The sequence below is a fragment of the Rhinolophus sinicus genome, linkage group LG06 (assembly GCF_036562045.2).
Source record: "Rhinolophus sinicus isolate RSC01 linkage group LG06, ASM3656204v1, whole genome shotgun sequence".
Lineage (NCBI taxonomy): Eukaryota > Metazoa > Chordata > Mammalia > Chiroptera > Rhinolophidae > Rhinolophus > Rhinolophus sinicus.
The window spans coordinates 29,366,864-29,381,036 of record NC_133756.1 but is presented as its reverse complement, the minus strand read 5'-3'; the positions used below and the strand labels follow the sequence as shown (position 1 = coordinate 29,381,036).

Sequence of the window (14,173 nt, the reverse complement as noted above, 5' to 3'; positions counted from 1 at the left end):
ATTAATTTTTGCTCCAAAAGATGCATTAGAGCTGATGGTCCAGCTAGGTCTTATTTTCGGGGAAACATGGTATATATATATGAAAAAATGACAACTCCATTAGCATAGCTTCTCATAAGACAACGGGGGATGTCTTTTTTCAAGCCAAATGTAGCAGGTGTCACTGTGATAAAAAACATTTATGCTCTTGTCCCTATGATGCCAAATATTTAATGGAAACCAAAAAATTCAGTTCCAGATGCCAATATTGGGTCTATATGACATCATTCATCCAGATGTGTGGAAAATCTGGATTTTTAAGAATTGAATTTTTGTGGTCAACATCATGAAGACCCAGCTTATGGGTTAAATAAGGCATTTGTGAAACAAAGCCATATTGGAATATAACACGTTTTGATTATAGAGAAACATATTGAATGGAACACAGGGTACAATTTGAGTGCTGTGAACCACAGCTTATATAAAAAATACTATGTAAAACACAAACAGGACATTTCCAAACTGCATTTTTGAGGTTTTTGATGCAGTAACCTGAGCACCCTGGGGCTTTGAGAAAAGAAATCATCCAATATTAGAGCCACTGTCCCCAGCTTTCCCCTCCCATTGAACTTGAACATGTGAGCCCAAAGTACAAAATGAAATGTTCTTCTAGTTTAATGCATTGGAGGTAATTATTCAGCTTTAAATTTACCAGTTAAGTATTTGAAGGTATGGGAAAATAAGCAATAGACTTGAACAATTTTATGGGAGGTACTGAATAGGAGATGTTAATCCCAGACACCACGTACAGGTCCGTTTCAGAAGAAAGAGCAGAAGTGGGAAATTCAAGAGTTAACTTTCTCCCTCCCTTCTTTGCTCCCCCTCTCCTCCCAGCTGCCTCCTCTGAGCTGTACTTTCTGTGACCCTGCTGCAGTGTAAGGAAGGCTTCAGATGCAATGCAGTTTAACCCATGCCGTTGACACAGCAATAAACTAAAACCCTTTACAGAGAGAGCAAATGGACCCAGGAAGGCAAATCTAGCTCGTTCATAGGCTCCTGGTCATAGTCTTACAAACAAAGATGGGTAGTTATAACTCTGGCATCTGGAGATTATACACCCAGGCATATGCACAAAATACCTTGGAGAATTTTTTTCAACTACTAGGCTGACAACCTCACAGAGAAAATATTTTCTTTATGTCAATTATGATAATATATGGCCACATTCTAATTAGGAAATCAGAGAGGAGTTTCTTTCAAAACTTGAATCTAATTCTATTTCACAAACCTCTTAATATCTCTACATCCACGACCTTTGAACTACAAAAGTTTTTCATTGTTTCTTTCAATAAACAGCAGCCATTTCAAAACTTTTAAAAGAGATTTCTTCTCTTTAACCGATGCTAGCACAAAATACAACTATCTATTGAAAAATCAAGCTCTAGATAGACTGGCATACTCTTTTCTCAATCACCTACCTCACAATATAACATTATGTTCACATCCATCCCCGCCTCCCACCCCATTGCACCTTGCCCCCCCAGTACCAGCATAGCCAGTAACAAACATCTCCTTTTTCTGCACCAACACCAGCAACTTAATAGGGCTCATAAACCCTTTCTTTTAGAAAGTTTGCCAGGTTCCTGGAGACTCTATAATGAATACAGAGAAGTGGCTGGTTCCCCCATTGCCAGCATGCACTCTGATGTCGCTGGCAGCCAGAGCTTATATTCCAGTTTCAGTAGGGGCCTACTTCTGTCTCCTTGCATGTAGAGAGACACAGATTCCTAGAAGAGGAGAGACACACACTATCTAGCACGGCAAAATATTTCTTGCCATAGCAAAAGCAGTTCTGGCCCAGAAACCCTCCTCTTCTACCCCCTCAATACAAGCAGCAAAAATTGCAGGCAACGTTTTCCACAATTTCTGAGAACATATGGAAATGTGGCTGAAGGGCGGGGGTCGGGTGGGGTCGGGAGGAAAGGGGACCGAACAGGGGACTGGAAAATGCAGCCTGTTGTGCCGAAAGACAAGTTATAATGCACCTGATAAATAAAACAAGCTGCACCACATACAGAAAAGATGAGAGCGGCCCACCTGTGTCTGTTGAGGGATATTTACAAAGCTTGGATCCCGTGGTCCAACACTGACGAATCGGTTTGCGGGGGAGGTGCTGGGTGTCGAGTAGGCTGTGAAGGGAAGGGACACATGCGTTCAGGAAGCAGCACGAGATTGCACACACAAACAACACCAAAACACACAGTCTCCGAGCCTACGCAGCTGATTAACAAGGAAATGTGCAAACACTGTAGCTAGCAAAGGGATCTGGCTAGCAAGGGCATTTTAGACAGTCAAAAAGGGAAGGGGTGTTGGCTTTCAAACTCTGTGGGAATCAAATGATGTCAATTGGTGCTCAGACAAGCTCTTTTCTCCTTATATCATACAAATTAGAACATGCAGGACATTTGCAAAGTATAATTTCTGAGTTAAACACGAGCTCTTGGGTCAGAAAGAGATATCCTAGTTTATAAAGCATAGGGGGAAAGAAATTAGGTAGAAAGGGGAGTAAAGCAGTTCATTTACAACCATGCTTTTCACGCTATTCCACTCCAAAAAATCATGAAACGTTCCTGTGCCTCTATCACTAAATATCGAAGAGGAGTCTTTACAGAAGGAATTAAAGGGCTCTCTAGAGAGGAAGTGGAAAACCATTTAGAACAATCTGTCTTTATAGGCCCGGGAGAGTGTCTAGAATCTTTATGATGCACAAAATGTGCTTAAAACATTAACATTTGTAGCTTTCCCAGCCTAGAACCTTTGCTTTCAGGCACAAACTTCAAGACCCCTTATAAACCAAGGTATTACACTGGAATATCAGGTATCATACTTCAGGCTTCTGTCATTTTCATAGCTCACAGAAATTTTGTTGCTGTAGTTTTGTATTTATATTTAGGAGCTTCACTCTACTTTAGTGTGAAAAATACCGGTGGCTTAGGTGTTTCATTGGCTCATACATCCAAATGTACATTTTGGTTTTTGGTACAATTCACTTCTTTACCACAGACTCCAAGGATTTATTCACTCTTTGTACTAAAATTTTTAGACAGGCTCTTGCTTAATTTCAAATTTCTTAAGAATACTTGTAAAATGCCTCTAAGTTTTTCGGACTAAACCTAGACACATGTGACCTAAAAGATGAAAAGGATTTGCCACTTTAACAACACAGGTAATTGAGGGACTGATAGAAAATTCCCTTCCCAGATTTGTTTTTCCCTATTGACATCACCAGCTTCTCTTACTTTGATTTTCTGTTTTACTGAAAACTGCTCAGTCTTCTTATTTCCCTTATGAAACACATCTGTAGACAAAATTTCCACCAGTGTGGCCCCAGGCCTGTTGGTCACCTTAGGGAAGAGCTACGTCACCTGCTCAGATCTGTGACTGTCACGTGGTATGGCTGTGTTAAACCAGCGCTGAACAGAGGATGAACGTGAGGGTCCTCGGATGTCTATTTTTCAACAATGTTTGTTGTGGTAGTATTGGTTTTAGAAAGATTTGTCCAGTAACCTCTTCATATAAAGGCATCTAAAAGTACGATGTGTTGTAGCGTCCAGCAATATGAACCTACTGATTTCTTCCCTGGCCCATCCTATGTCAGACTAACTTGAACAGATCTGAGAAATACTTCTGCATTTAGCCATTCTGTGTGTGCCTCTCGCTCAATGGTATGGGGGAATTTTATTTATTTTTGTTAGTTTCAGGTATACAAAGCAACGTAATAGACATTTACACCCCTTGCAAAATGATACGCCCCCACCCCATCTACTATCCCTCTGACATCATTTATAGCTGTTACAATGGAAATACAATTTTTCAAAATCTCAGTAAAATAATCTTTACTAATTGCTTCATTCAGTCTATTGCTTTGACACTTTAATAAGTCTCAACAGAAAGTTTTATATTGAAAATGACGGTCTATAAATACCTGGTAGTGAATTTACTTTTTCCTAGGACACAAAGACAAAGTGAGAGATAAGCAGGAAGCTAGTAGATGAAATAACCTATTACCTGTTAGTGGTTAGGGGGGGAAAAGTGTGCTTTTACATGTGAACAGATAGGCAAGTTAAGAAGGAACAAAAAGGCGTCAAGAGATGCTAAGGTATTAAGACTAAGTGGTTGATGGCAGAAGCTGAAATGTGAGTCCTGGTTTGATGGTCCTAGTAGAGCTGTGCGCACACGCTTGCTCTGGTCGTTGCAGACAAGTAGCAGGATTTCCTATGACATTTTACCACACTGTTTGCTTTTTTTCTGTGCCCATTTTACCCACACAAGCAATATCACCACAGGCCATTTTCTTAACATCATTGAAGAACATTCCTATGAGAAGCTTCCACTAGTTTACTTGCACTAATCAGAAATAAGCATGCTGATTGATCCCAGGATGCATGTATTTTGTGTGTGTGTGTGTGAAGATAGTTCTCCACTGACCACTAGTAAGTTTACTAAATCTGGAAAGATTTGTATTACAACCCATGCTCTATTTTTGTCTGACCTAAATTTTGGCATTTAAAAGAAGGTTTAGCATACAATAATTTTAGCTATTCAAAATTACTATAAAGCTAAAAATTGGATATTTCCCCTTCTTTAAGCATAAGACAAATCTTTCAGTCTTGGCTTCAAAACATCCCAGAGGGCGTTTAATGTGATCGGAGGCTACTAAATCTGCTCCAAAATTTATTCTGGTTTTTAAATGATGAGACAGGCAGTAGTGTGTTTGCATTTAAAAAAAAAAGGATATTACAACTACAAAAATCTGTGAACCCCGGAGTACCCAAGTCATCAAATGGAACAAATGGTGCCCAGGGAAGTTTATTCTATAGAAAGTTAGTTTCTGGAAAAAATCAAGGACACAGGAAAAACAAGGGAAGGAAGAAAGAAATTCTGACTCATCTTCCATTATTGCAACTACAATAGACAGAGCGTTCATCTATACAGGATGTGGTTCCAGAAATGATATGACATAAGTTGAATTTGATTTTCCCAAAGAAACAGTGGAATAAGGGAGTTATACTGTTGAATAAAAACTTCAATTGAAACTTTTTATTAAAACAACCACATATACCATAGTGAATCAATTATACATGCATAGTTAAGAGCTTGCAACATGAATATAAAATCAAGTAAAGGGGGCAATGTGGTAATTAATTATATACAACTGTGTTTACTATGCTATTATATCACATTCATATCTTTCCTAATTATAATTCTTGCCTTATTTATAACAGCAATAATCACATGCTGCAGGAAGGGCTTCAGGAAATCATGAATTCCAGAAAACAATTTTCTGGGAAGATTATTGTAGGGATTTTTCAGGATTCTGGAGGGAAGATTCAGGGGCATTTGATGATTTCCTGATAAAGTCAACAGGGAAATCAATTTGCTTATATAATCTCATCATAGAAATCCTTGTGGCAAATGTGACTTTTAAAAATCAAATTACTGATTATTTGGCTGCTTCTGAAACAAAGTGTTTGCTTTTTTCAGCAGCCATTTTACCTACATGACCAATATCGCCATGGACCATTTTCCTTACATTATAGAAGAATACTCCAATGAGAAGCTTCCACCAGCTTTCATTTGCACTAATTGGGTCATATTTTCCCTCCTTCTAATGTATTTCTTTACATAATCCAAGAGTCTTAGTTTGGCCTTAACCACAATGGTAAGTATCAAAGTCCCAAACCAGAATTTGGTCCACGTGCAGAAAACCCCATTCTTTCCTGTGTTAAGTGTTACCCACTTATCATGTGCATTACCGATTCAATAATCCTTCACATAGGCAGTGTACGTTCTGGTCAGCATGATCAGCTGGGGGAATGGTTCAAGAAAAGTTCTTTTTTCCTAAGCAGTAGTTTTACAGGGCCTCTAAAGGTGCTAGAATCTAATCTGTCTCTAGTGGGATTGTAGGGTGGGCATGGAGAGAGGCAGAGATCAACTACCATGTTTCCCTGAAAATAAGACCAGGTCTTAAACCGCATTTCCCCAAATATAAGACCGGGTCTTATATTAATTTTTGCTCCAAAAGACACATTAGGGCGTATTTTCAGGGAATGTCTTATTTTTTCATGTATAACAATCTACATTTCTTTAAATACAGTCATGTCATCTTCTTCTGGAACATAGTCATCACGTACTAAATGCGTCCATCTGGCTGATGATCTTAACTGGGGCTTATTTTGGGGGTAGGGCTTATTTTCGGGGAATCACGGTATTAACACTGCTCTTAACCACCATAAAGGTGTTCCCGGGGAACGCTTAGCCTCTGTGTCCTCAGAAGTGGATGTAACTGCCTGCCTGGAAGCAAAACAGAATTGCAGCTTTTGTTGTTCCCAGGGTGTCGGGTTATGTTTTGTTTTTCCTTTTTTGGCTAAGAAGGAACTAGGGATGTGTCTGGATAAAAGAATCGTGATATTTCCACATGAATCAGTTGTGAGCCCGTAATACCTAGCCTTCACCCAACAATCATAACTGATTATAGTGTTAAGAAAGTAGTCAAACTGTTCTGAATAAAGATGCTTTGAATTTTCCTGTTTTGGGGAAAACATGACTGAAGAAAAAGATATTAAGAGGTTAAAATATCTGTACCAATGTCAGTCGAGGTTTCTTTAAGATAAAAACCATACCAATAAAATCACTCAAATCTGACAAAGTAGAAAATGTAAGTCTGCATCACTTTTTTGATAGTAGGCAGACAGATTTAAGGTCTAGTTCAAATTAAACAACCACTGAAACATATGTATTCACTGAAAGGCAGAAAAGGGCAAACATTTATAGAGGTTTCTGTGTAGAGCGTGAATGTGAAAGGAGAGCTGCTCCGTGGACGAAGCCTCCTCCAGGACCCACAGGACGCCTACAGGAGGCGGAGTGGCCAGTTCACCTGCGAAGGGTGCTGAACTGCCTGAGAGGAGCTGAGTGATGGCAGCTCCTCCGCAGCGACTAGCAGGGAAATGGTGCAGTGAGGCATCTCAGCAGAGATGAAAACTGAGGAGGCCTGGTGAACTTCGGGGTTCTGAATTTACTTCCAGACACAGAAGCAATGAAGTCCCCTAAACCCTGGCTATCTGGTCTACAAACTGACATGAAGTTTGAAGAGAAGATTTATGTTCTGTTTCATCAGAGACTCCAACTATATGAAAGGAATGAATATCTTTTTCACCATCCCCTTAAACTCCACCAAGTCTAACCTCTGGAGGAAATCAGAGAGAAATATTTTAATATATTCACATTCATTTCTCTCTCTCTCTCTCTCTCTCTCTCTCTCTCTCTCTCTCACACACACCTAGTCTGTGCCAGGCGCTCTAGTGAGCATTGTGGAAGATACAAAGGTGAGTAAGACACACAGTTTTCCTCAAAATGTTAGTCTAATGAGGAATGAAGAGATGAGGACAGAAAAAGCTTTACAGAGGAGATGGAGATGATTTTTGAGACAGGCTGTAAAAGATGTGTTGGTTGACAAGTTCAGATAGATTAGGGGTCACAAGCAAAGGAACAGAGAGTTAGGAATTGGAGGCATCAATTGCAGAGGGAAGGGAGAAAAGATGAGACATTGCAGACTACATTTTGCCACACAGTAAGGGAAGATAAAAATTTAAGGATCAGAGACCTGAATGTTTGAAAATGGAGGAGAAAAAGTATATTGAATTTATTTTTCTTTTAAGAGGAAGAAATAACTTATAAAATAAACAAAGGCACCAAATTTTCATTCTAAACACCCTTAAGGCAACTAGACATCCTGAACACTCTAAAACCTTTCCTTCATATCTCAGATATCAATATGCACTTCACAGGTTACCTTGTTTTCAGAAATTCACACATATTCACATGTGGGGAATTTCCCTCTGAAAACAAGTAGTCAAAAATTCAATTTCATTCAAATAGACTTACTGTGATTCCACTACCTGCCCAGGAATGTGCTAGTTATTGGACATAAGTAATCAAAACAAGTTTAGGAATGCAGACTTGAACAGATCCCTGTGTATTCAAATTGCAATTTTATTCAGTGTTTACCAGCGACACTTGACAGTAAAGGAAAAATGCATGAGGAAGCATTCAGTTGCAATCTGAAACAGTGAGATGACTAAATACCAAATGGAAATAGTTTCTAGAATCTTTTCTTAACTGTACTATCCCGTTTTTGTTTTTTTAAAAAGCTTTGTGAGAAAACTTTCATTTCTAAAAAATAAAGGAGAAACTATTAAAAAATAGATTGGTTAATTTCTAAATGAAACCCACTATAGGTGAACTCATTTAGGAATTTGAACAGCACTATTTCTTGCAAGGTCACAAAAGAAATGATTGAAGATACTGGAGTGTTTTTCCTTCAAAGAAATCTATTGGTATCGACAAGTTCACAGGGCCTGAGTTGGCATTATTAATATCATTATATAGCCAAGGAAACATGGATAGTCTTTGCTTACACATGATCCAGTATTCAGAGAGTTAGAAATTCCCACATGATCGAATGGATATTACAATGTTCACCCAGATGTTTAAAATCTAAGGAGATAACCACACTGCATTTCCATTATTTTGATCACATCTGTGCAGTCAGTTACTTCATTCTATTATCTCCACAAATCTTTTGTCTCTACAAACAAGTTAGCAACAAAAAGACACAGCCCTCAGGGCATGAAATAAAAGCCTACTTATCACTAGTAAATTATTACAGAACAACATACCCACTAGCTTTCTTCCTGCAAAGCTAATGAATTCTAACTTTAATATATTAGCATTACTTAACGTGTATGGCAACAATTTGCATGACATGTCTAATGTGCCAATAGTTCATAAAAATTCATGAAAATAATCAATTTAGTTAGATGGCCTTGCTCTGCTGGTATTTGTACTTATATTAAGGATCCTCATAGGGAGGTAAGCGTTCAAGCAACGTCATGATTTGGGGTAAAATGTGCAGAAAGGAAAGTATAAGACAAGTCATGTATGCACACAGAGAGAAAAGATCAGGGCAACCTGTAAACTGGTTCTCTTTCATAATATTTTTAAAAGGTAAGGACACAGCCTTATTTCAACTCATTTAAATTTATTTCTGATGGCTAATCCAAACCCTGTAATTGTCATTTATTTGTCTGTGTATGCTGTGTGTTGTTCAACTGACAGAATATATTTATTGATCAGAAGCAACAACGTATATAGGTAGGCACAGGTGAAAGTTACATTAAATAGCTACAAAAACCTCACAAAAGAAATTCAGCTACGGTTTCCTCACAAAAGAAATTAAGATCAATGTATTAGATCGTTCCTTCCTGAAAGGCTTCTGCAGCCTCTCAAAAGGCAGTGTAACTCTGGAAACCTACTTCTGAGAATTTGTCCTCAACAAATACTTAGAAGTACAGATGAAATTTATGCTTTAAGATGTTCATTACAGCATTACTTACAAGAACGACAAAATAGAACCAAGTTATAAGTTAATGCTTTATCCATATGTTGGAAAATTTTGTAGCCTTTAAAAACATTAAAAAATAATAATGACATCATCACATGTTTATAAAATGAAATAAATGAAATCAGATTACAAAACTCTATACACGTATATACATACATATATGCACACACATCTATACTGATTAATTATGTTTAAAATATGCACAAAAGATGACTGGAAATATACACAGAAAATGATTATCTCTGAAGAGTTTTATGGGTGACTTTTAAATATTTTCTAGTACTTTTTAGTCTTAATTATAATAAACATAAACGGAACCTGAAAACCCCAAATAATACTTTTATTTTTGCAGTGGTGCAAGGTACACAATACATTTTAGAACCAGAAAATTCTGGATTGAATCTCTTACTAGAAATGTGATCTTGGTAAGCCAGTTAACCTCTTCGAGCCTCTCTATATAAAGAGTCCAGCATAATAAATATTATTTACTCCAATACTTCTAGCCCTTTAACTAACGCTTCACCTCTCTGTGAATGTCTAATGGGCTACCCTCTCCATAGGAGCAATCCAGAGAGTGATCCCTAAGGAGAAGCTTAGCCAATAAGATGGGAAATCCCCAGAATTCCACTGTACTTTATATTAAAACAACTGAAGACAAATGCTAAAATCATCCAATGAAGGATTACTGATTCCAAAATCTGATTAAGCTTATTACGCCCTGAGATATCTATCTTCCAACAACAAAAAAATAATAATACTCAAACCTATCAAAGATTAATGTTATGATCAGACTCATAAGTAATTTGTAATGGTGTAAACTGCTTTCTAAAAAGCAATTTGGTAATGTGTATCAAAAGGACTATTTATACTATTTGTACTAGTAATTCCAATTCTAGAACTCTCTCCTAATAAACGTATGGAAGTTGCGGACAGGAGTATATAGTCAATGATATGTTGGAACATATTCCATATGTTGGGACAATAGTTAATGTCCCATAGTAGGCAAAGAAGTGAAAATTATTTAAAATCACATTTCCTAACTTTTTTCTGAAATAAGAAAAGGTGTAAAAATACTAATTAAGAAAATAGTATACAATTGTCAACAGTAATTAAAAAATGTTAAAAAATTAAAAAAAGAAAATAGTATACAAAATAGGTCACCATCATCTTATACATGTGTGTGTATATATACATACACAAATACACACATAAACATGCACTAAAAAAATGGGGGGAAATTAGACCAAAAAGCTGTTGGTACTTGATCATAAGAAAATGTAACTTTCTTTTTTATACTTTTCTGTATTTTTTAAGTTTTCTACACTGCCATAAAATACTTTTATAAAGAAAATCTTAATACTCATCCGTCATCTGAAAATGTACAAAACTGAGACAAAAACAAGACTTGAATGGGTTATGATACCCTAATAAATGTAATCATTCATTGTCTGTTCTTTTGTCACTCTTTTACAATGTTCATCTCTCACTCTTTTTTTCCTGCTCTTGTTCCTCTGTTTTTCATCTAATTCAATGATACCAGGAGTTGCTAGTCTTTGAATATATATGTATATGTATATGTATGTATGTACATATACATATATATGTGTGTGTGTGTGTGTATGTATATATATATATATATATATATATATATATATATATATATATATTCTTTATGGAGTGTCTTAGGATTTTCAGAGGGAAAGTATGTGATATTATATTTTGAAACATAGTACGTGTCCTGGTAGCATAGAAAGCACTGGGCTTTGGAATCCAACAGACCTGAGTTTGAATCCTGGTTTAGTCTCAGTTTCCTCTTTTTTTAAAAGAGGGCAAAGAATTCCAATTTTGCAGATTTATAGTAACAATCAAATGCAACTAAAGGAATGCATATGAAAATATCTATCAAAGTGACTGATTTTCAATAATTCTTTTTCTTGTGTAAATTTAAACATTAAAAATTTGGATTGTATAGAAAGTAGAAATACTCTGCAAAAATTATTTATAAAAAATTATGATTTTCCTCCTCTAAGTCAGTGGTCTTGAAAAAAATATTATGATTTAAGATAGTATGTGTACATTTGTATTCAGTGAGCTTCTAAAGCAGAACTTGTGACCAAATAATAGCTACTGAGAATGAACATGCTAACCTCTACTAAATTCCAGGTTATCTTTGAGGGAAAACGTATATTTATTATACTTCACTAGAAACAGCACACATTTTTGCTATCACACCCAAAGTTCAGGTTAGTATAATTATAAGTTTGATGTACAAAAATTGCCAATGATTTTATGGAATTTTTATGGACCTTTCCCCACCATGTGTGAGTTTTGGTCACTATAGTGATTGAGGTATGAAGAAGATCATTAGACAAATATTTAAAAAAATAAAGACATCATTATAGTTGGTATACTAAGGGGATTTAAAACTCAGTAATATCTTTCATTCTCAGTGGATAAGGTACCAAAGAGGAATCCCCCAACAAACCAGTTTTTGTCTTTCAACACACAATGAAGTGTGTATATATACCTCCCATTCTATGGTAGCATTCTATACACACTTCTTAGCACTCTTCTTTTGCTGACTTAATATAACACAAAGATTATTCCATAAATTCATATAGACCTGTCTCTTTATTTTTAAAAGGTTCCTAATATATATCATAGTGGTGGATATTTAGGTATTACCAACCTTTTCTTATAATCAATGTTGCAATGAATACTTGAGGTACCTCTTTGGTTACATGTCCAACTACATGCATGGCCATATATATATATATATATGAAAAACTAAACTGTCCTCTGAAGAGGCTGAACCAACTTATAGTCCAACAGCCCAAGCTCTGGAGAGCCCTGGAGGATACAGGAAATCTGCCTTTATCAACATCTCCTATTTATTGCCTTTTTGCTGTTACTGTTTTACCTCCCTACAAATCTCCTGCTCTCTCCCTGTCCCTGATAATAAGAGTTACTCTCAGCAACAGAATCAAATTCATACTAGAGTATATATGGCCACCAACATCTTCCTCCATTTTTTTCCATAGAGTTTTCACTGCTAACATATGGAGGCTTTGGGCTAAAGCAAAGATACTCATAGGATGCTATGGCCAAAGGTATGAAGTACAGATTCAAGGTGGCTGAGTGTGAATCATGATGCTACACCTGCCTGAGTGACCTTGAGAAAATGAACTCTCTCTGCCTGGTCTTTTCTCAATTAGGGTATTTACTTTTAAAAGTATTTCATGGGATTATTGCGAGGATTAAAACAAACTACATACAAAAACATCTTTTATAAAGTGCCTAATATATAGTAAAAGCTCAATAATTTGTTGTTATTACAAATTTCAGACATGAGCAGGCAGCTGGGGCTCCCAGGTAACCAGAAGTTGTGTCACATTGGTTTGTAATTGGTTTAGTTACAGAATGAGGTAGTAGAAAGAGCACAGGAAGGTCTACGTTAGAGTCCCGACTACGCTACCAGGAAGTACAATCTTGGGAAAGTAACCTCCACTTTCTAATCTCAGTTTCCTTGTCTGTAAAATCCTGACCTCACAGGAGTCTTAGGAAACCAAAACGAGAGAATGTATGTATGTAAAGAGCTTTGCTAACCAAAAAGTATTGAACATATGTTAATTATTATACTAGAAAATTTCCATCCCAGTCATAGCTTATTGTTATATTTATGGTTAACAGGTTCATATTCATTCATATAATGAATATATACAACATTCGTCAGTGATATAAAAATAAACAAAAAAGGAAACTTGTTATTACATGCTTCTATTTTAATAAAATTCTAGTTTCAAAATTCAAAAGTTCATGGCTAAGAAGGCATGGACAAAGATGTTTATGAGTTTTTATGCATTTTTAAACTGAGTTTTTGTGTTCCTAATCGATTTAAAACAGGAAAATATGCATGCTTTATCTTCCATCACAATTCAAAAGTGTTTTTTCTTTCCATTATAATTCTAGGCTATGATGCCAATCTTTAATTTCTTTTCTGGAAAAGTCCATTTTTACAGTGTGATCTTGGTGCCAAACTATTATGTAAAAATTGGGTCTTATAACACAATTAAGAAAAAGAACAGCGCATTTTGAATGCTCCTACCCCAAATAGGCCCAGACGTAATAAGAGAATTCTCCTTCTCTTGAGATGTTGTCCTCAGGACTCTTACATGTTTGAAAAGAAGTCCCTTCCCAATTAATGAGATAATGCATGTGGAAAAAGTCAGTAAAGTGCAAAGAGCTGCAACAGTAAAGTGCAAAGAGCTGCAACTATAATTAGTCTCCCCAGTAAGAAACCTAATAGGCACCTCAAACGTGGACAAACCAAACTTCTGATCCCCATTGCTCTCCCAGAACTGCTCTTCCTGCAGTTTTCCCATTTCAGTTCATGGTACCTCCATCCTTCCAGGTGCTCAGATCAAAAATCTAGTAGTTCTTGCTGATTTCTCTAGGTGTTTTGTTTTTGTTTCTCAGCCCACATCTACTGTGTCAGTAAATCCTATCAGCTCTACCTTTCAAATATTTCTGACCCACCTACTGCCCTCACGTGCGTGCAGGTCACGAGCAACCCTTGCCTGCATTATTGCAATAGTATGATACCTCCTTCCTGTTTAGTTTTCTCCACTGTATTTACTGGCCCCTAACGTACTCATTTACTTACAATCATTGTTTGTCCCCTCCCTCAAGATTGTAAGCTCCACAAGGGAAGAGGATCGTCTATTTTGTTCA

The 14,173-nt window shown here is 36.6% G+C and overlaps 1 protein-coding gene across 12 annotated transcripts in view; it reads right to left on the bottom strand.

The window, feature by feature from the left end:
- The window catches only part of NFIA (nuclear factor I A), a 561,924-nt gene that overhangs the window by 34,994 nt on the left and 512,757 nt on the right, over positions 1–14,173 (bottom strand). For 8 of the 12 annotated variants that reach the window (XM_074334805.1, XM_074334804.1, XM_074334807.1 and 5 more), the window contains one exon: positions 2,077–2,168. The exons of the other annotated variants lie outside the window; for them this stretch is intronic. In XM_074334805.1, the coding sequence (XP_074190906.1) occupies positions 2,077–2,168 (92 nt within the window). The remainder of the gene's footprint in view (positions 1–2,076; positions 2,169–14,173) is intronic. 12 annotated transcript variants of the gene reach the window in all.